Source organism: Procambarus clarkii, chromosome 9 (genome assembly GCF_040958095.1).
Source record: "Procambarus clarkii isolate CNS0578487 chromosome 9, FALCON_Pclarkii_2.0, whole genome shotgun sequence".
Classification (NCBI taxonomy): Eukaryota; Metazoa; Arthropoda; class Malacostraca; order Decapoda; family Cambaridae; genus Procambarus; species Procambarus clarkii.
Genome location: NC_091158.1, coordinates 20404465 through 20428158, shown reverse-complemented (window position 1 = coordinate 20428158; position 23694 = coordinate 20404465). Strand labels below are relative to the sequence as shown.

General features: G+C 38.4%; 2 protein-coding genes across 4 annotated transcripts in view; one reads left to right on the top strand and one right to left on the bottom strand.

Moving 5' to 3' along the window:
• The window catches only part of LOC123766283 (uncharacterized), an 18465-nt gene extending 6863 nt beyond the window's left edge, over window positions 1-11602 (bottom strand). The window contains exons 1-2 of the mRNA XM_069321402.1: window positions 11472-11602; window positions 7506-7728 (exon numbers count right to left, since the gene is read on the bottom strand). Of these exons, the coding sequence (XP_069177503.1) occupies window positions 7506-7728; window positions 11472-11602 (354 nt within the window). The remainder of the gene's footprint in view (window positions 1-7505; window positions 7729-11471) is intronic.
• Window positions 8460-23694, top strand: PRL-1 (PRL-1 phosphatase). Of its 3 annotated transcripts, none has more exons than XM_045755050.2 (5): window positions 8460-8650; window positions 11961-12925; window positions 14649-14780; window positions 15735-15901; window positions 19030-23694. In XM_045755050.2, the coding sequence occupies exons 2-5, from the start codon at window positions 12797-12799 to the stop codon at window positions 19142-19144; spliced, it is 543 nt and encodes a 180-aa protein (XP_045611006.1). In that variant the 5' UTR covers window positions 8460-8650; window positions 11961-12796; the 3' UTR covers window positions 19145-23694. The 3 variants fall into 3 exon arrangements, with proteins under 3 accessions (XP_045611006.1, XP_045611008.1, XP_045611007.1); XM_045755052.2 differs by lacking the exon at window positions 8460-8650 and adding an exon at window positions 8666-8768; XM_045755051.2 differs by lacking the exon at window positions 8460-8650 and adding an exon at window positions 9048-9194.

The following is a 23694-nucleotide window of genomic DNA, read 5'->3' as shown; positions in this document are numbered from 1 at the left end:
CCCTTCTAAATCCACGATGCCCACTTGTTACAAAGTGGTGGTGTAGGTGAGAGTGGTGGTGGTGTAGGTGAGAGTGGTGATGGTGTAGGTGAGAGTGGTGATGGTGTAGGTGAGGATGGTGTAGGTGAGGGTGGTGGTGGTGTAGGTGAGGGTGGTGATGGTGTAGGTGAGAGTGGTGGTGGTGTAGGTGAGGGTGGTGATGGTGTAGGTGAGGGTGGTGGTGGTGTAGGTGAGGGTGGTGATGGTGTAGGTGAGGGTGGTGGTGGTGTAGGTGAGGGTGGGGTGGTGTTTAAAAAATTAAAACAAAAATTTTTACGCTCCTCCGTATTCAACGCTTTTATCATTTATGTGTCATCAGCAAACATGGACAGGAAGGAGTCTGTCCCTTCTGGTAGATCGTTCACATAAATCAGGATTTGGATAGACCTTATTGCTGACCCTTATGTGACTTCGCTGGTAACATTTGCTTCTCTTTGGATTTTTCCCTTATTGTGCCTCTTAGCCTAGCTTTCTGTTTTATATGATTTCTCTCACTTTACCATAGAATTCTGTCATGTTTGTGAGGCAGGGTTTACCATCCCTGACTCATGCTGGTGTCTCATTATGAGGACAGCTTTTTCAGATGTTCTAATAGTTTCCCTTAAAATCGTTTCCATCTGATTGAATGACATGCATGCTAGAGACGTTAGCCTATTGTTCATTGTCTCCCTTATCTACTTTTTTTTAGTATACTGGCACTCTGCTGGCTGTTTTTCAGCTTTCTGGTAGTTCTCAAGTTTCCAATAACGTGTTATATATCATAGTAAGTGGCCAGTATATAGTTTCAGCTTCCTGTTTGTACCACTGTGAGATCTTGTTAGATCTCACTGACTTTGTTGAGCTTAACTGCATCTCATTCTTCCCTTCTTCAACTCTATCTAAAAATACTCCCGTGATGCTTGTAGTTCAGACAGCTACGCCTTGCTCTATTATCAATCTTTTGAATCACTTATCACGTTCCTCACATACTTTTGTCCTTTTCTGTGACTGAGTCCTCCCCCATCATTAATTCTATCACCTGTTTTCCTACTGATATGGCTATGGAACCGTTTGGGATGGATCTTAGTTTGTTTCTGTCCAATCATTTTAAAACTGCGTATCTGCTTCTCTTCTTATTTCGAGATAGTCATGCCTATACACCTTGTATCTCTCTGTTCTCTGTCGTCATGGCACACATCCAGTTGTATGTGCAGGGGAAGAGTCACGGGAAATTCTCCTCTTGGCAAAACCTTGGTGCTTCGTTATGGCTTTCTCCAAATACTTCACTACAATCATTATATGTGTACCTCTTTCATCAACATATACAAAAACAATCCCCCCACCTTCTCCTTTCTGGGAGTTACACATGAGAGTTGCTTGGTTATTTATTTAGTAAAACACGACTCCCACCACAGGTGATGTTGTAAAACACGGTTCCCATTACAAATGATGCCATAACATCTATAAGATTGCAATTATGTTTATATGTAATATTTGCAATCAGAATTGTGTGATTCAGTACTGTACTGCATGGTCCATAATTCTCTTACCATATTAAGTGTTCTCCCCAACAGTGTTTCATTTGCCTAATTAGCCTATGGACAAAAAATAACACATTATTTAGGTGTTGAGTTGTTGATGTAAACTTTCTACCTCAGACCGAGTAAGTCGGAAAGGTGGCCCTGTATCACATTTGGGTGAAGATTTATGAATTAGATATAATTTATTATGTCGGGGGGGGGGGACAGGCAGCCAATTTTTACATACAGTGTATGCTAGGCTTCTATCAAGGTCCCATCTCCCCCCCCCCCCACCTCAGGGTAGAATTACTGACCCTCCCCCAGGATGCAACCCTACAATAAGCTGACTACAGTAGTTGTTGTTGTTTTAGATTTAGCTACTCAGAACGAAATACTAACTCCTGGGTACCTATTTACTGCTAGGTGGACAGGGGCATGAGGTGATAGGAAACGCGCCCAATCATTTCTATGCTTCCTGGGATTCAAACCCAGAATTTTCGATTGCAAGTTGAGAACGAACCCGACAGTACTACCGTGACCCTCGAACGGTAGAACTCTCAACCATATTGTACATAGGTTTTGCAATAAGCCTGTTGGGACATGGTTTTATTCATGAAACTGAAACTAGCGTAAGTTAAACCGAATATTAATCACTATCACATTATGCACTCAATAACAGGAGACCTATCAGGACGTGTTTGTTAAATATGGACACAAAACTTTATGAATTTAGCTGAAAATCGTGTTGCGTTTTGTTTGTATGCCAGAAGAAAGGGCCGAGTGATACTTCATACAAAGATGAAAGCAGATGATTGACTGATGAAGATTAAGCCACCCAAAAGGTAGCAAGGGCATGAATGGCCCGTAAGGAACACAGCAGGTATCACCTGAGGTCTGTAGGGATGAAAGATGATTGACTGATGAAGATTAAGCCACCCAAGAGGTGGCAAGGGCATGACTAGCCCGTAAGGAACACAGCAGGTATCACCTGAGGTCTGTAGGGATGAAAGATGATTGACTGATGAAGATTAAGCCACCCAAGAGGCGGCAAGGGCATGAATAGCCCGTAAGGAACACAGCAGGTATCACCTGAGGTCTGTAGGGATGAGTTGAGCAGGTATCGCGTGATGTGTGAGTCAGTGTTGTGGTGACGCCACTGTGGCCGCCAACATTAGTCACAACGCTGTCCACCTGCGTCAGTAGTGACGTTGGCTCCCATCCCCCTCACCCCCATTACGGCGCCCGTATTCCTCCCTCGTTCATAGTCGTGACCACAAATGTTTAACTCGTAGATTTTTGTCGCGGCTGTCCTTAAAGATAACATCGCCGTGGGCGGGAATAATGTTATAATGCATACCGGACTCTGCGAAGCTTATCATACAAAGTTACCATACAAACAGCTGATTCTTCCAGATTTGTCTCATATGTTTTACTCATTACCTAAGCGGCTGACCTTGGGTTTACTTCACATAAGCATAGTATTTTAATAAATTGTTGCATCTTTTATGTTACGTGATTATTACTGGCTCAAATATTATTGAAGCGAGAGTTGGGTGTGATAGGCTAAGTTTTACAATGACAATTCTGGGAGGACAAGTGCCTAGGCTGCGCGGGTGTTGGCTGGGCTTGGACTAATTGTTTTGACGATTAATAACTGAGAAAGAAGATAAGGTTCACTCTTTGTCACGGTGGTTATCTAGCTTACATGTGTTGATTCTTGTGGCGTATGAGCATTGTATTCTTCAAATATTGTAAATGTAAGTTTTTCAGATTACATTATTATTATATATCAGATTAACTCAACTTATATTTTGTAGGGAATTGCACAATCCCTATACATTTCCTGGATTCCAGAGCGAGTTAATGCGCAGTGCTACACTGCCACAATCTCATGTTGTCTCCATCTTGGAGCATACAGTCTAAAGGTCCAAGGAAGAAGCATAGTCAAATGGACGATAACAACTAAGTTTTGTACCAAGTCTCTAATAACTTTTGTCATATGTTCCAAGCTAATATTTGTCTAATAACTTATGTTCTTAACAGAGATTCTGTCCGGCAGTCTTCTACAGGTTGACATAATTCTATTAGCATGCAAGCCATACTGCGTTTACACTGCTTCATGAGAATTTTCATGGGTATAACTGGTGAGTGGCTGGACTAGTGTGAGTATCCTGGACTAGTGTGAGCATAAGAATGAAGGTAACTGCAGAAGGCTTATTGGCCGATACGAGGCAGCTTTATAACCACCCAACCTCATTCATATATATGTCTAACGAGCGCTTGAAACAATCAAGGGATCCCACTTCTATTACGCTACGTGGTAATTGGATACACAAATCAATAACCCTATTACCGAACCAGTATTTACCCAGGTCTTTCCTAAATCTAAACTTATCCAATTTAAACCATTTAATTTTGCCCCGAGGGACAAGTTTATTGGGCAGCGGCACTCATCTTTGGACGTGAGTGAACATACCGCCATAGCAGCGTGTGCAACACCCCCCCCCCCCAATAGGAAGAAAACCCAATGGGTTGTTCATCCTGTCACTTGTACCCAGACACAGCTGGGACTTGCTTGCTGTCTCAAGTCAACAGCTTCTCAAACGAGAAGAGTAGCATTTGTCAACCCTTAAAATCTTACGTTATCTTGCGGGTGCAAAATGGGGAATCTTTTAAGAACAGTATCTATGGCAAAATTAAAAAAAAAAAAAGTATCTATGCGGAATATCCACAGAGAAATGGGAAAGGGAGATGAACGTTCCGGCTGATTAAGCCGTTGTCAACACCAGACTGAGTAAGAGAAACAAAGGGAGAGTACAGGCCAACAGCTAGAACCTGACCACCCATCCCCCAGGGAAAGAATTACCCAGAAACAGGTATAAATTAGCTTCGAATAGTCAAAGGGATTAGCGGTCAGAGAATAAGTATGGAAGATTAAAGAAAAAGTCTCACACCCATAATATATGAGTATAACACTGTAATGAGACATTGTAACCCTCCCTATCGGAGTTTTTTCTTAAACTATTGTGCAATATTGTAACTGAGAAGATTTGGACACTGACTGATTAGGGCAGCCAATTAAATTCCGTTCCACAAAACCATTGCAATTGGTAATGGTTTTCGCTCCATCGCACTTAATAGTGAGATCACACAAACTCGTGTGTCGATACCATGCACTAGACGTTTGGGCAGTTCTAATACTATAAGCATGTTGGGACAAACGCAATTGTAAGGATTTTCCTGTTTGTCCGAGGTATACATAATCACAATCATTGCAGGGAATCGAATACACACAACCTACTGTACCAGGGGGAGCTTTTTTGTTATTAAATTGGACTTGATCGTACTATTAGTGAACACCAAATTGATATTAGGTTTCTTAAAAACCGGGGAAAGTTTTTCAAGTTCCACCGCATAAGGTACCACCAATGGGTTTCTAATTTCTGGTTTCGCTTTGGGGACATCATTATATAACGTACGTTTAGCTTGCCCGAACGAGCAATCCAAAAACATCTTAGGGTATTGTAAACTCTTCCCAATTTCATATATTTTACCGATCTCTTCATCAAAAGACTGCACACCCTCAAAGCTCGAAGAAACGTTCCTGAAAATACTGCTTGTTTAACTTTACTATGATGATTCGAATAATATATTTTTTTTTAATCTTCATACTTATTCTCTGACCGCTTAATCTTTTTGGCTATTCTAAGCTAATCTATACCTCTTTCTGGGTAATTCTTTTCCTGGGGATGGGTGGTCAGGTTCCAGTTGTTGGCCTGTACCCTCCCTTTGTTTCTCTTACACAGTCAAGTATTGACAACGGTTTTGATTGACCGAAACGCTAGGAAACATAATCCTACGCTGGACGCGTTCTAGTGAATTTATATCCATTCTATAGTACGGCGACCAAAACTGAACTGCAAAATCTAAATGGGGCAAAAAATCTAAAACCAGAGCAAGATATAGCTGAAGAACAACACCAGGTGTCCTGTCCAAAACCCAATGTCCTATTTGCCTTATTACGAACATTTATGCATTGATTTTTTGGTGTTAAAGTCTTACTAATCATAACTCCCAGATCCTTTTAACAACCCGACTAAGGATGGAACGACAGGATGTGGAGTCTTGATTAGGGAGTACATTGACATCGGCACTGTAAATACTGTTATTGGACACCACTTAACTGAGAATGTATCTTCAACCTAGGCTGAACTCCAAGCTGTATTAATAGGATTACAGAAAGTAGTCAAATGTGGTAAAAATCTACTGCATCTACTTTTGTATTCCTCCCATGTTGGTGTTAATTGTTTCTTTGGCAATGAAATACATTCTTGAAGGACATCATGCTTTGTAACATTAGAACATGAGGATCTTATTATACTCTCACGTACATTATTCATTTCTTCCCACCTTTTGAAGTGAGAGGATTAATTCATTAGCTCCCTCGCCTCTCATTAGTCTAATCGCCGAAACTTCTTTTATCTCTGAAATTCTATCCCCAAATATTATGCATGTTCAATTATATCATCATTATTTCAGTAATAGTATTTCTTGGGCATGTGAATTAATAATCTTGGGATTATTCTCATGGCTTCTTTTTTTACCTTCTCCAACATGTTTAGTCTGCCTTTACCAAACAAGAAAGGACAGGGACAGCATAATCAATAAGAGATTTCACAGTTTGCCATGTGATTACCATTGGAATGTGAAATGTAGAATATGATTAATAATTGTGTACTGTATGGGTTTGTGAGCCCCCCAAGGGACGTTATATACACGAGAGTAGAAGTAGCCTATGCTACTCTATCCTTTTGAGATGTACTTCCTTTTCTCAATAAACTTATTGAACTTACAGAAGGAAACAGTAGGGATGTCACATGCATAGACATTATTCGGGATAAAGTATTAATGGCAATTAAACTGTTAATCCTACCGCCCCTAGGGAGAATAGGATAACATAGAATACTTAACGAACTAGCTGTTATGGAGAAAACTTACGGGCTATTCATGCCCATGCTACCTCTTGGGTGGCTTAATCTTTATCAATCAATCATGGAGAAAAGCTCATTGTTAGACCCAATTAATAAGAACATAAGAATGAAGGTAATATAAGAATCTGTGGTTTAGCATTACAACATTCTGGGACGAACCTGCAGTAATATAATAATGTTAGAATAATAATTACCTAAAAACCTAAACGGTTTTTCAGTTGTATCGAAAAAAAGATTATGGAAAGGATAGGTCCATTAAAAACTGAGACAGGTCAGATAACTGATAACGACGAAGCAATGAGTCGTATTTTTAATAAACATTTTATCTGTATTTATTAAAGAGGAACTTAAGATTATCCCTCAGCCCGTTATATATCAGCCCAGTTATATATCTATAGAAACTCAATAAGAATCGTCTAGGCTTAGAACCCTGCAAAGCGAATCTAGTCAAACATTGCATAACATTGTGAAACATACCTGTAGCATAACACTGTGAAGCATACATGTAGCATAAGAACATAAGAACATAAGAACAAAGGTAACTGCAGAAGGCCTATTGGCCCATACGAGGCAGCTCCTATTCTATAACCACCCAATCCCACTCATATACTTGTCCAACCCGTGCTTGAAACAATCGAGGGACCCCACCTCCACAATGTTCCGCGGCAATTGGTTCCACAAATCAACAACCCTGTTACTGAACCAGTATTTACCCAAGTCTTTCCTAAATCTAAACTTATCCAATTTATATCCATTGTTTCGTGTTCTGTCCTGTGTTGATACTTTTAATACCCTATTAATATCCCCCCGGTTATGTCCATTCATCCACTTGTAAACCTCTATCATGTCACCCCTAACTCTTCGCCTTTCCAGTGAGTTCGCCTTTCCAGTGAGATTGGAAAGATTTAACATTGTGAAACATACCTGTAGCATAAAACTGTGAAGCATACCTGTTGCATAACATTGTGAAACATACCTGTAGCATAACACTGTGAAGCATAACATTGTGAAACATACCTGTAGCATAACACTGTGAAGCATACATGTAGCATAACATTGTGAAATATACCTGTAGCATAACACTGTGAAGCATACATGTAGCATAACATTGTGAAGCATACCTGTAGCATAACATTGTGAAGCATACCTGTAGCATAACATTGTGAAGCATACCTGTAGCATAACATTGTGAAGCATACCTGTAGCATAACATTGTGAAGCATACCTGTAGCATAACATTGTGAAGCATATCTATAGTTTAACATTGCACAACGTTGGGAGGCAAGATATGTATGTATGTGTGTGGGGGGCCAGAGTATGATAGGTTGATGTCTTCCGCACATGTCTTGCACAATATGCTTCTGGGAATCCCCTGAGTGGGATCAACAAACTAGACTTTTAACCCATTTCCACGAAAACAAACATAAAATTGGTCTTGTAATGATTTAGTTTTGTAAATTTAATGAACATGTTCTGTCATCTTATAAGCAGATAATATCGTATATATAGAAAAGTTTCTTAACCTCAAATTAATTAGCTTCATGTAGATTTATATGGTCATTCAGCAGCCGGCAACGCGTGACATGAATGAGGTGACGGATTAATTATAGTTAATCTGGGTAATAGTGTTGTATTATTTGAGGACGAGCATAGTTGGAATATTTTTGTATAATTCCTCTTGGTGATCGAGTTGCTTATTTACGTTCAGTCTTGAGTCACATTTTGTCATGACCAATTTTTGCGCATGCGTCCCTCGGTAGAATGTCACACCGCTATACATTGCACTTCTTGGGGTATAATATTACGTTAAAACACTACGATGCGAGTGAAACAATGCGGTTCTTAGGGTAAAGCAAGTTAGGGATAAGAGGTTAGGGGTGAGGGGTATATTGTTCGCTAAAATAAGAGTGTGTGAAAGCGAGTGTTAGTAGTGGCGCATGCGCAGAGCGGGTCAGTTGGTGCCTCTCCCTCACCATTGGCCTCGTACCATATATTGTCCCTCCTCGACTGATGCATAGCAAATGCATCATCTTTGATATACTTGTTCGACGCACCTTATTCTGTGTCAAGGCAGTTAATTGAAACATGAAATTTAAATATTGCGGCAATAACAACGCACAGGTGAGTGAGTGTAGTGTGTCGGGGCTGTGGTGTGGCAATGGCTGAATCTCCTCCTCTGCCTCCAGCCTCTATCTCATTTAATTCCTCCTGCTTTAAGCGCCCGTATTACACGCAAGAGGTGAATTAAACTTTGTTTTGTAATTTCTGGTGTAATGGTAGGTTAAATACCGGGAGTAATAGTGGGAGAGAAGAGGTAGGTCCCAGCCAGGCCTTGTGGTCAGCCTCACCGACCATCACAGTGTGTGGTGGTGCTTCACTCAGGCCTTCACACACCTCTATGTCTCGTGTCCTCTACACTTTAACCACGGCTCTTATACAAGTGTTGTAGAAAAACAAGAGGAAATTGTGTGAGGCTGAGGCCGAGAATGGCCTTGGAATGTGGCGGACGTGTGTGAGTGTCTTTGTTAGACCCTTAAGGTGGTCATTGTCTTAGTGGCTGCTGCTGCTCTGCCAGGGCCTCCTCTAGGATATATATATATATACAGTGTGCCTGGGGTGACCTGGTGCTTGAGCAAGTAGTGGAGGAGGAGGAATGGTTCTAATGGTGAGTGGAGTGACAATTGTCTTGTTACCTGGCAGTTTGTGTCATGACAATTTGTGTAATTAATATTCACTGCTGTTGTCAAGAGTGCAGAGGAGTGTTTTATCTATATTTGTAATTCTTGGTAAGGGGGTCCAGGTAGATGAAAGCTTAATTAAAAATGTTTGCAGTCCCAGATTGTCTTGAATTATTTTCAAAGGAGTTTTACATCTTGTGATCAAGCTATTCCTAAAATAGGGGTCTAAGGCCTCGGCAAATTTTCACTACCCTATGCAATCGCCACTCTTTAATTAAACCTAACCCAACCTAACCTCTCCTAACCTAATCAAAAGTTGTGTAATGTCACTGACAATATTATTGTGGCTCAAGTTTTAGATTCTACTGCATTTTTGATCCCGTTTTGTCTTTGTAATCTTTTCCATTACTGCCACGGGATAGGTATGGGGTGTACTATCGCCACAGGATAGATACGGGGTGCACTACTGCCCACAGAAATGGTACGAGATGCACTACTGCCCACAGGATGGGTACAGAGTGCACTACTGCCCATGGGATGGGTATGATGTGCATTACCACCCATGGGACGGGTATGGGTGCATTACCACCCACGGGACAGGTACAGGGTACACTACCGCCTTTATGCTTAACAAAATTGAGTCTCATTGGACTAAAGTGTTATTAGGTTTATTGGAGAACTTGTATGTTTCAAGAGAAGAAATTCTGTAACGATTACAAAATGGTTGGTGTCTGTGCACTACAGTACCCACGGTTATGTATTGACCAATTGTGGGCATCCAGAGTTTTGTTGCTGCTGATGCTGGGTATATGTAAGGGAATTTTAAAAGTACAGTATATCCATGTGTGTGTGTGTGTGTGTGTGTGTAATTACCTAAGTGTAGTTATAGGACGAGAGCTATGCTCGTGGTGTCCCGTCTACCCAGCGCACTTAGTCATATAACGCTTTGAAATTACTGACGGATTTTGTCTCCACCACCTTCTCACCTAACTTGTTTCAACCGTCTACCACTGTTTGCGAAAGTGAATTTTCTTATATTTCTGCGGCAGCTTTGTTTATTTAGTTTAAATATATGATCGCTTGTTCTTGACGTTCCAGGTCTCTGGAAATCTTCCCTATCAATTTTATCGATTCCTGGTACAGTACTATTTTGTTTGTAGTGATCATATTGCCTCTTTTTCCTCTATCTTCTAGTTTTGGCATATTTAATGCCTCTAACCTCTTCTCGTAGCTCTTGTCCTTCAATTCTGGGAGCCACTCTGTGGCATGTCTTTGCACCTTTTCGAGTTTGTTAATATGTTTCTTAAGATATGGGCACCATACAACCGCTGCATATTCCAGCTTTGGTGTAACAAAAGTCACGAACAATTTCTTGAATATTTCACTATCCATGTATTTAAAAGCAGTTCTGAAGTTAGAAAGTTTAGCTTTGGCTCCTTGCACAATGATCTTTATGTGGTCTTCCTCTTAGAAACTTTCCTAGTTTCTCATTCGAAGGGTGAAAGAAAATGTCCAGAGATGTATGTAAAAGTATACAGTATTGTACTTGCCAGTTTGGATGCAGTACAACATATTCAGTGAAGAAATTATATGAATATCAGGCTACACTGACAGGCTACTTTAAATTTACCTAGATGTACTTCTCGAAATTGTACAAATAGGCTAGTGTACTGTACTGTACTTGATACATCTACACAATGTACACTGCTGCCTCTCAATGTAGTGAGACACTGCATTATGGCACAAAAGGTAAACTAAAACATGAACAAAAAGAAACTACTTTTGAAAATGCTAAAAAAATTTTTTAAGTGGAAAATCGCCTAATACTCTACTCTATAGTAATGTTTATGAAAAGTGAAGGAAACTTAGAGACTGCAAGGAGCAAGTAGACCCTGATGGTAATTCTGCATCAGGCATCAGGTGGCATGGCACCAATTTCTTACTGTAGCCAATACATGTTGGTTGACTACATGCTAAATATAGTTTTAGCTAGTAGCCAGTGAATGCAACAAGGAATGTCACACACTATTTATTTACAGGGACCAGAATGAATATACAGTAGATGAATTAATTGTAAATGTCTCTCAAGTTGAAATAATTATAGGGCTGCTTGGCATTTGAAAGTAGGCTCTTTAAACAAAATTATGGTAGTTGCCAATCCATCTGTTTAGCATTTTCAGCACCTCTATTAAGCTCAAATGATTATTCTGTTTTACCTAATTGGTGAATATTTGATGGCATCGTAATTGCAAGTAGAAACTAACTTCTCTTCATGCAGACGACGAGTCACAATACTGTGGCTGAAGATATGATGACCAATCCACACATCAAAAGATGGAGAAATGACCATGTTTTGAGTTCGTAGATGTGTGGCTTGGTCATCATAATTTGTCATCTTTTCCAGATTTCTGTCTAGATATGGTAAAGTTTGGCAGAAAGTTTTCCAGACTTGATTTTGAATCTTGGTCTGCACTATTTGGCCAAACCTCCAGGTATGGCAAAATTTTCCCAGAAAAATATCTGGACGCGATTTTGGCCAGATAACCCACATATCCACTTTAGCAGAATTTGGATAAGAGTGCATACAGTATTTATACTGTATATTTCAAGTGTTTCTGACAATTTTAGTTGTGGTAATTATAGAATTTTTTAAAATACTATTGCAGATGATGCATTTAAAAGTTATAAAATTAGTTACTTGTAAATGTAGTTGAGCTGAATACCAATGTTTAACTTTTGATTATTTGTTTCAGCTGTCCAGTGGGCGAGGCTACACACTTATGGAGCTACTTAAGGGCTCTGGCGAATTCTGCAAGGCACAATATCACATCAAATAAGCAAGAAGCAAGCCTGGTTCTTATGCTAATCTAAGTGTGCATTGTCTGAGTGTCAGTGTGAATAGTGGGAGACTGAACTTGGTGATGGGGTAAAGTGAAGGCCTGAAAATAAGCGGGTCCTCTGTGGCTGCGTTATCGTCTGCTATTGCTGCTGCCGTTGCTGCCGCCCTTCTGCTTTGTGGTGTCTTTGCCCTTAGTAGTAAAGGAGAGATCCCTGTCTTCGGCAGCACTTTCGGCAAAATCAAAATTGGGGATCACCACCATATCTGGTGGAGGAAGCTCAAGCTCCTGATTGTTGCCTCCCCTCAGACATCCCCCCCCCTCCCTACCAGTCCTTTCCTTCACTAGCTCCATCCTCTTAGGTTTTGTACCGTTCAGTTTTGATCCGTGAAGAGCCAAAGTGAGTGTGTTCTAATTGTGTGTATATATAGTGTGATTGTGGAACGGTGTATAAAATATCAGATTACAGCCTTTTTTTATAAATACGTATATACACACACACACATATATAATATATATATATATATATAGAATATATATATATTTGTAATTATTGAGAAGAGATCTAACAGCTTCATCCCAAGTTTAGAGGTCTCCCAAGGTAGAAGGTTTCCAGCCTACCACTCAAGGTTATCATTCATCGCCATCTTTTCTTATCGTCACCTCAAACACCTGTACTTCCAATCTTTGGCTGAAAAATCCACAACTGCAAGAGTATATATTACTACTGGCACTTTTTTTTTTCGAGCGTTATGAGTGCAAATAGTGCAAATATGAGATCCAAGAGCATCAGACCCGCCCCTTCAGAAATTGAATACAAGAACATGCGCTTCCTCATCACAGATCGACCCACTGATGCAACCATGCAGAGCTATATTGAGGTTTGTTGATTAACTTGTTCAGTTTTTATAGTTTGAATTTAAGTTTTTATATACATGTATAATAGTTTTTATAGTTTGGATAGATGAGTAGATGGAGAGAAAGAAAAGTAGATGGAAAGAGAGAGAGAGTAGATGGATGAATAAATGCACAGGTAGGTGGATGGATAGTAAGACAGATAGATGGATGCACATGTATGGGTAGGTAAATGGGTAGATGGATGGATATGTATGGAAAGATGAGTAGATGACAGATGGATGGATATGTATGGAAAGATGAGTAGATGATAGATGGATGGATGGTGGATGACAGATGTCCCTACTTTGACCCCACTGCTGGCTGTGATGTTAGTCTATTAGGTATTCTTTGTCAGTCACTTATCTGTAATCTTCCCCCAAGGTGGTAGTTGGTACAATTTTCTCCCAAGAGGATTTTGTGGTAGTCGGGTGCACGGGCATGGAAGGGGATGTTTTCCCCCGCATCCTCAAGTTAGCTTTGATAATGTCTCCTGAGGTGCACCTCTTTATTTACGTTTTCTGGATAATCATGGCACTGTGATTGTTAACCACTGAATGGAATGAGCCTTCCAAGCTCTGTTCAACGTGCCAACTATACACCCGTAAAGAGGTTACATTCAAGAAGTAGTTAAGAGGTATTCTAAATATTAAAAATGCCACCGCTAACATCATGCTACCTTTCATATTAGTAGCCAGTCTTAATGCCCGGTGGTTCTGAGGTAAAAGAAATTACACACGATGTGGACAATGCAGATGTCCAGCCATAGGGGTAGCGATCTCCATGAAAGTGTAACCAAAGTGGAAAAAGACCACCAAAGAATAAAATCCATGGGAGTAATGTCGGATCTTAACACTTGGTGATTCGAAAGGAACTAGTCAAATATTAGTGTGAGCTCTGATGGACACCTGTGTCCTATTCGGGTGTCTATTAATCTTACTGTAAGGGTGCCAATTTTGGAGGAAATTGGTTGATGTCAACCTCAGCCACAGGTGGCAAAATCTTTGACTAATATTTTGTCAAGTATTGTATTTACATGAAACCTGCACCTTATATGTAGAGTTTCTCTCTACAATTGATCCAAGACTTTTTTTTTTTTTTTTCCTTTTTAGACTGCGATACTGAAACTTGGAACAGTTGCAGCCCTTTTCATATACATCTAGTCAAAAAAGTTTGCTTGACATTGAACAACTTTTAATATCCTGTGTGATGGCCCCTTAACATTTGTATATTCATTGCTGTCACACACAATATTTTATAATACACTATTGTTTTTGCATTTATTCACTTCAAAAATTCATTTGCAAACATTTTGACATAAAACTTGTAGTTATAGCCGAACAAATAATTGAGAAAACTTAACACGATTGTAAATATTTTAAGCATCGCTGAGCAGGACCCACCCAACGAGCCAAGGAGCCAAGTTTACATTTGGAAAAACACGGAGAGAACCAAAATCTATTACAATTACTGTACTCTTGTTGTTTTTATGTATTTTCTAGACAATTTTCAAACCTTTGATACCAAATTCATTGTTATAGCCCAAGAAATAACTTAGAAAACAGAAAACAATTGTAAGCATTTTTCTCGTTGTCGAGTGGCCCAGAGAGCCCGGAATGTTTAGTCAGGAATGTGCGGAGAAGCCAAATAGTCAGTGTTAATATTGGTATATATGCTGTTCTTATTGATCAAGATTTCCATGTTTAACAGGAATTGGTGAAGCATGGTGTACATGATGTGGTCAGAGTTTGTGAGCCAACATACAAAACTGATGAACTCAAGAAGGCGGGAATATCTGTAATGGACTTGGTGTTTGATGATGGGACATTCCCTCCTGCAGAGGTAAGGAATGCATCTTAAAATGAAATGAACATAGACAGGCAGCCCTCAGTTTTGTGTTAGGATTCATTTCCAGTAAAATTTTTGCAAGCTGGAACTACACAAATCAAACTTAAGTATACATTATGTAGATGTAACCTTTTAATCTTTACAGTTTTTGAAGTTTATGACTTGGAAAAATTGGTTTAAAATAAATATTTGTTGCCCCCCCTCCGTGTTCCAGCTATAGATACAGTATATAATAAAGTTTAGAAAGCTAGGCGTGTAATAGTGTAATCTGTGGTAATTTTTAACCTAATTGATGGGGTGCATGTCTGACCCACTGGGTTTTAATGACCATGGTAGTCCATAGTAATTATGGTACAGAATCCTCGGTACTTTGACACTTTGTAAGAGTGAATAACCTGTGCACCACTGAATTAGTTATCTCCAATACCATAGAAATTTAATGTTGCATTATTCAAATAGATGGTAAGGGTTATCATTATTTTTTGTTTTAATTGTCACCCTTTATATATTCATGTTAAAACAGTTGTCCTGGAGAACACGTGGGACAACCCCAATGTAACATGACACTGGATTATGATGTAGATAAAACTTTCAAGAAGTTTAAAAATATCCAGTGAAAATTCTTGTGAACAGTGGTATTGTGTATAGTTGAAACTTTTATATTAGTAAAACTCCTTTAAATGGATAAAAACTACCTTAATAATAACTAGAATAGTGTGTGCTGAAACTTGACATATTTTGGTTAATTTCTTGCTAGGTATTAAAACTACAGTCTAGATGCACAATTACCACCCATTGTCATTCTCAGTCTGTTACCACTTTACTATTCAGATCACATTACAATTACAGTGCAGTACTTTTTCCTAATTCATAACTACAAATGTAAATTTAATGTTTTAGATTAGATTTATAGATTTTTTATTTTTTTATTTTTCTTTTAAATTTCAGATTGTTGAGGAATGGCTGGGGCTGTTGAGACTCCGTCACCGTGAAGACCCTGGGTGTACCGTAGCTGTTCACTGCGTGGCTGGTCTTGGTCGTGCTCCTGTGCTAGTTGCCATTGCACTCATTGAGCTTGGACAACGATACGAGGATGCTGTTGAACTTATTAGGCAGTGAGTTATTTTTCCATAACTGTTATGCATAGTATAGTGCTGTAATTTAGGAAGTGTTTTTACTTATAGAGGATGTCTTTCTTTCCAAACTGTTGTTACTCATTTTCAGTCCAAACTGCTTCCACACCTACCCTTCCCTCATGAGTATTCAACTCAAGAGATGGTACACTTAGTAAGGCAGCCAACCAAGTCACCACCGGGCTGAGTGTGTGTTGCTTTGACCCAGTGTGTTGTGAATTAGTTTCTCATTCATAGCATATATATTGATGGTGAACATTACTCGCATATTATAGAGCCTTCTCTACTGGGACTGCTTCGTTCCTCCAGCCTCATTTTTAATTTATCTCTTTAGGAAGTTCTTCATCCATGATATTTGCACCCCCCATGCCACCCCCAGTTCCTATATCCAGAACACTTGAATGATACTATTTAGATCTAGATACACTCAGGATTTTTTCCTGTCTGCTCTATCATCTTCTGATGATCATAAAGTTGTCTTTATCATAAAGCTAGGTAAATTTGTTACTTGTGACCTTCCATTGGAAATAAACCCTTCGGCCTATCTATTATTATGAAATTCAAAGATATTCTACCCATTTACCCAACTTCAATTTTTTCTCTGTGATTTGGCTACTATGCTTGTACAAAACTGGTCCAGTTTATTGGGTCTATTGTATGTTTTTATGAATTGGAAATGTTTACCTTCTTCCATGCCTGTAAAGATGCCTGGAAAAAAATCTACAGTGGGTTGCTGGACTCGTGAGAATATTCTCTCAGGACCAGAAGTGAAACTTCATCTGGTCTGCCTTTTTTTTCTGCCTAAATTCCTGAGTAGTTTGGCGGTTACACTGCCTTTAGAAACACCTAGGTGCGGTTAATTTTTGTTATATAGGCACTTTGAAACTGTTCATTTAGGGGAGATTGTTGAAATAGAGGGAATACAGAGAACAAATATGGCATACATAGACGCGATAAAGCACCTAAATTATTGGGATCGTCTCAAAGCTCTCCAAATGTTCTCACTAGAAAGGAGACGAGAGAGATATCAAATAGTATACACATGGAAAATACTGGTTGGCCAGGTACCAAATCTACGCAGTAAAATAACAACATACTGGAGTGAACAATAAGGAAGAAAATGCAGAATAGAACCAGTGAAGAGTAGGGGTGCCATACACAATCAAAGAACACTATAAACATCAGAGGTCCACGTTTGTTCAACATACTCCCAGCAAGTATAAGACACATTGCCAGAACAATCGTGGGCATTTTCAAGAGAAAACTAGATAGTTTTCTTCAAGAAGCGCCAGACCAACCAGGCTGTGGTGAATGTGGACCTGCGGACCGCTACAAGCGGCCCGCAGGTTTTCTTCCATAACAGCCTGTTCGACCAAGCTCTTATAAGTCAAGCCTGGCCCTGGCTTGGGGAGTAAAACAACTAGAACACCATCAAGCAGGGATTTACATACTGTACCTATATTTGTTTCTCTGTGAATATTCCCATTCTTTGTTTTATCCTTTGTGTGCTCTTTATTTTCTTAAGATTTTCTCCCTTACTGCAATATAGTGGTTTACTACATAATACTGGTTTGTATTAATTTGTATTATGTATGTAATATTATTGTATTATGTATACATGAGTGGGGGGTTGTCTTATTTTGGTGTCATTTTATTGGGGGGGTATTACTCAAAATTTCTGTTGACTCTGTTTTCTTAACAAGATCTATGCCTCTTTTTTGCAGTTAATTTTTGAGTACCAGTGTTATAAATTAGGCAAAATTTTGCATAAATCTTTTTTATAGCTGTGCCTATCGATAAAACTTTCCAATCATGTCCATTAAAGAATTCTAAATTTCCTGTACCATAATGTTTTGTCCCATTTCCAATATTGGTAGGACATGAGTCACCTTGCATAATGAAGGCAATATTGTAAGTTAAGCATCTTCCTTTTTATTGGGCATAAGAAATCCAGCAATATTAAGCATGCTCTTCCCATACACAAGTGGTCTACTCAACATGCTGATGTGTTAATATCCAAATTTGCCATTTCATAATTTTCCAGTTTTGCCTCTTAACTCTCAACAAGCAGCATCTCTGCCCATGTGCAAAAAATACAAAAATAAACAAAATATTTTGTCCCTATAGAATAACTAATTTGGATATAAAGTGTGAGGAAAAGAGTAAAGTAAATATCTACATATTTGCTGGTTTTGTAGAAGGTTGATGGCTGACTTGCCAGTCGGATCTTTCAACACCAAATTTCAGGTTTTACTGAAACAACAGCGTGTGGCAGAGGAATCCAGTGATGACCATGGATGTTTCTAAATCATTTCTTCACTTTTTAGTTCATTTACTATAGTATTTTTGTTGAATAACTAGATTTATGTGAATGTTGTTTACAAAAACATGGATTGAGTACTGTACATTACTGACTATAAGGTTAATGTATTTAGGGCTGCAGTGAAATAAGGAAATTGCAGAAAGCCTATTGGTCCAGACGAGGCAGCTCCTATTTACATCCACTCAAACTCATTCCTATGAATGAGTTTGGGTGGATATAAATGGGAACTGCTGTATATGGGCCAAGAGGCCTTTTGCAGTTCCTTTATCATGTTCAAATAATGATTCGTTGACTTGGTATACTTCATTACAGCCATGTAGAGCTGTGACAGCCATATGAACAAAACTGGTATGCATATCATGTAATTATAATGGAATTTTATATTTGACTATTGATCTAATATGAAATTATTAATTAGTATTACTTTCATATTAGTCACTCGATATCATCACTTGCTTGATCCTTATCTGCAAGTTTAGTTCTTTCTCATGTGTGGTTTAGTGTCCCTTTTGTGTTTGTTACCTAATTGAAGGCAGGAGCCATTTATGATCACTAGTAGTCTTGAGGGTAATATTATTGGTTCTTTAATACCTAAATGTTCTTTTACTAGGACTGTGACTCCACTTTTTATGTATCTTGTCTGCCAAATTGAATAACGTCAGTTATAACTCTCCTGGAGATCTTGAAAACTAAATCCCATTTGAGTGGAATTAAACTATATAATCAAATATATTTAATTCTTGACAACTTTGGTGTTTTCTAATTTTTTACATTTTCTTTTTTTCAGGAAAAGACGAGGAGCCATTAATGCTAAACAGCTGGCTTATCTGGAGAAGTACCGTCCCAAGTCTCGACTTCGGCTAAAGAATGGCCAAAAGACTGGTGCGTGCTGTGTTCAGTAAAATTACGAGAGGTATTGACAAATGCTCGGATACTTGAGTTCTGTTAAGTTGGTTGCCATATTGATAAATTAGTAATGAATTTTTGTCTTAACCATGTTGGTATAGTTTGCAATGAACTTATTGTACCTTCATTATACCTTTCATTTTCACAAATGGAGTGTTTGGTATATTTTATCTTAGGTTATCCAGTCAAAATTTAACAGGGCACTTATTTTAAAAATACAAATATTGTATGATGGAAGTAATAATAGCAGGATATAATATCATACATATATATATAATATATACATATATATATATATATTATATATAATATACATGTGGCTCATTTTCTAAAACTAAATGTTAAGGAAATGGCCGTGAGAAAGCGTGACAGGTTTGGAGTTGTCAGTAATTTCTAGCATGTATTAAGAACCTCCTTGTTCCAGATTAAAGTAACATCAACAGATGCGTATACTTAACCCCCACAATTCTGAAGTAAGGCTCCTGTCTACTAATCCAATACTTTAAATTAATGAAGTTGTAAATTTAGTTAAGTGATAAATATGTGCAGGAAATATGCCTTTTGGCCATGTTACCATGACTACTGTACTTGAAATACTCTGCTTTTGTTGTGGTAGCACGGGGGGAGAGGGTGGGCGGTATCTTAGGTGTTGAGGCCGCCTTGACTATCAATAGCAAGAGACTGATCGTGAAACTCATAGGAATATCAGAACTAAATGAAAGTCAATCTTTGTGGCACAAGAAAATGTGTTAGCAGTCCCTTGTTAATTGTCCTCGGTTTATTTTGGAATTAGAAGAAAAAAGTAAGTTTTAGTCAGGCTTTAGCAATGTTTAGTCCTATGGCATGATATGATGAAACAAAAAGTAAATGTTGTGGAAACATGGCATTGCTAACCCAGTCAGGTTGGTTCTGGCAAGACGTGTAGGCCTTGACAAGTACGGCTGTTAGCACATATCATGCCCTGACCCCCTTTGTTCCTCTACTCCAGCTGCAGAAGGTGTCTTCAGACTTTGCATAATTAATTTAAGAATGCAATTTTTATATATTATTATGTACTTATTAGGAGGAAGGTAGTTGTGCAGGATTTTTTAAAATTATGAATTAATCATGAAATATGAACTTGCATGGCAGGCCAGCCTGTGTAATTTACAGGCATCATAGATCCTCATGACCATTCTTGAACTGACTTTTGGCATGTTATCATAACAAGAATAACAATTATCATTTGATTGGGCATTTTACATGGTGTAACTAAAACTCAAATGTTGGACATTTTCAAGTAAAATAGTACATTGAATGCAGTGCATTCCATAACTTGCTCATAAATTTAGTTTGTTACAAATTTGAGTCCATTTTTAACTTTAAATTTTAAAAATCCAAATTAGAGGACATTGACAGTTTGACAAGGATATTTGATCAGATCCGTATTTTATAATCTTATTTTTAATCCTTTAAGGAATAATTGTGTTCATGTCAATATTTACCTCTTATTTGGACCCTAGAACTTTAAATACATTTAGTGTATGAAAATGTTGGTTTAAAATATATGAAGTTTTACAAAGTATGTCCTTAAAACAGAACCACTGGGCACCATAGCACTAACTCAGTGGAATAAGGTTGTGCATAAAATCCTATGAATTCAGCCCTTGTGAGCAGTTACCACTGACTTGCCTCAGCCCTTCATGTTAAGCATCCTATGCAGCTGAAGATTGTTTTTTATGAATGTAAGTTTTTTCAGAACTTATGTGTGAGGAATAAGTGAATATTGACTGTGGATCAGTGTGTTTCAGGGAGTCTGTCTTGGCATCTTCCAATCTCCGGTGCTGTTTTATCTGGTAGACTGGTTGAGTGGTTAGCATTAACTTGTAGACCATGGTTGAGTGGTTATCAGCTGGTAGACTGTGGTTGAGTGGTCAACACCACCTAGTAGACCATGGTCAAGTGGTTATCAACTATTCCTTAACCTTGAACTCTTACTATTTTCCTCCTCCCCCCACCCCTACCACTGGCCACTTGATATATAATTGTGCTAAATTAATTTCTTTTCTAATGAAACCAAAATTTGCATTATTAATACATTTTTAGCACTTTAAAGTTGTCCTCAGTCTTGTCATTTCACTTCAGATGTATAAACTATTAAACAAATTTGTTCATGTATTAAGTGTCATCAATCAATGAACACCTAAAGTGAGGTCTTCTATATCTTGTGTGTTGTCTTTCAAGTCAGCTGGGTAGATTGTACCACAGAACTCCATCCTTTTGAGAGATTTGTATAATTAATTGAACTTTTAACAATGTAAGGTTTAGTTTTCAAATTTCTTAATTCATCTGCAAAGTTTCATTTCTCATTCACTGTCTTGTGGAATAAAAGGTAGCTTCTATAGAGTAATTTAGTATGATATTAAGGGCCTTCATAATCAAATTCTTGGTAAAAAACAATTGGATGCTAGAAATCATAAATTGAATCTTATATTACTTTACAGTATGCCCAGATTGACTTGACCTGCCTCAGCTCTGTAGTTATGTAGGTATACATGGCTGTGAACCTATGCCATACTTTGCAAGCCACAAACTCCCTACCCTCTTTTCTAAGGAGTGCATGGAAGATCTGCCAATCTTAAGTCTGAATGTTGTAGTGCTTTGAAACATCTACAGTCAAACCTTGTTTCTTCCAGCCTCAGGTAATAATAAAATAGGAAAAACAAATTCTAAGGCATATTATCACAGATGAACTCGTCAGGGGATTTAAAGCTGGTAAAGCTAAAAAAAAAAAAAAATTTGGGTTGAATGAACAAGGTGTGTATGTTTCTTGTATGCCAGAGCCAGAGGTACAGCATCTTCATGCCTGGCTGGTGCACAAGTTTGAGATAGTGGCATATTGCACTAGTGCCAAGAGCATTATTTTATTACTGGCCTCTTGGCTTTGGCATTTGAAGGATGCGATGATAGAAAAACAAGTTCTTCGGCAGATGTTTACTTTTATGAAGTCAAAATGTATGCAAGGAATTTGCCATTTCTTCATCAATTCCTTCAGTCAGTCATCCATGGTGATCACATGTGATGAAGATGGGAACAAATTTTTAAGGTAAACTTTTGAATGTTCGTAAGTATTGTGCATATGGCTGAGAAAGCTACAACCCATTGAATTGGGGCACCTAGAGTAGGACTTACACCAATAATGGGATGTTTAGATCTGTGATGGATTTTAAAAATTCTTGCACAGGATATGGTTTAGTAGTAACAACTTCCCATACTGCTTTTGAGGCCGACGGGAAACTTTGGATCTGATAATTAATGAAGTTTGCATTGTTGAGCAGACTTGTTCGTGCAAGTATAGCATCCCATTTTTTGTGTAAATCCTTCCTTGTAGAAGAGACAAGGTGCTAAATGCACCCAACAGTAGAAAGTAACCAAAACCATTTTAGTCATTCGGACATTCTGTTGCATCTTGCCTAAAGTGTACGGTGTTTGGTTATGTACATAATTATAGTTATTTGTGTTAAGTTTGTAAAATTCACTCGAGCAGAAGACAAATAGATGTATTAAGTTTGCCAAATTATCTTGAGATTTTAACATGGCCCCATATTTTCTATATGTGTATTTTAAGATCTAATGTCTAGTAATTTGGATTTGCTGCTCTTCACTTTTCTAACTTTACTAGGTTGCACAAAAAAATGGCCTCCTTAAAATCAGGTTAGCTTTATACCTTCCATAACAGTTTTGAGGAGCAGCAGTCTTGGCTGAAAGAGGACATGTGGAATGTACATTCCTGCAGCGGTATCTAGATAATGCATGCGAAGCTGGTAGAGTTCTTACCTACTTGCTAATAGTTGATCATTGAACTTGGCCACAGGAATGAAATGTTTTTTCACTCAAGATTATCATAAGCACTCCCAATAATTCTCAAAATTATAGGCCTAGAACAAGATAAATTAATTTTTCTTTAGAACGTTTGTATTTACACTTAACAGCTATGGTGCCTATTTTTATTTGTTAAAAGGCCTGCCTTGCATTTTATGTATTAAATTCTATAAGTTCTGTTTAAGAATTTTATACTGTATTGCAATATATTTGAATTTATATTTATACCATGCTGATTGTCTTAAATTATTTTATTTGTAACGAGATCGTCAGTGGTTTGTGATCTTTGTGCAATAAGGGTTTTTTCTAGATGAGGAAAAACTCCCTTACTTAAATCGAAACCAATAGCCACTAACAGGCCTCGTTGCATACTCTGCTTTCCTGCATCAGTCCCACCTTTTTCCTTCCCTCCCGAGACAGTTTCCTGGTCAAGCCCTCAGATTTGGCCACGCGTGTTTAGTGGCCAGCTCGTCATTGTTGCATTGGTGGCCCATGCGTTGTAGTTGCACTAGGTGGCCCATGTGTCATTGCATGAGGCTCCTGGTAGCACAGCTGTGGCATAATTTCTGTGAAGCCCTTGTGGAGCTTGCCAGGCCACACACAGCCTTTGTAAGTGTCTGTATTTTTGGCTAACGATAGCAGTGTGAACTTGTTCATAATAAAATAATGGTTTTTTGGTAAAAAA

Excerpts from the sequence above, each read along its gene's own strand:
- PRL-1 (XM_045755050.2), top strand. The coding sequence starts at position 12,797 with ATGAGTGCAAATAGTGCAAATATGAGATCCAAGAGCATCAGACCCGCC. Across the intron at positions 12,926-14,648 it reads CCATGCAGAGCTATATTGAG|GAATTGGTGAAGCATGGTGT; the intron begins GTTTGTTGATTA and ends CATGTTTAACAG. Across the intron at positions 14,781-15,734 it reads GGACATTCCCTCCTGCAGAG|ATTGTTGAGGAATGGCTGGG; the intron begins GTAAGGAATGCA and ends TTTAAATTTCAG.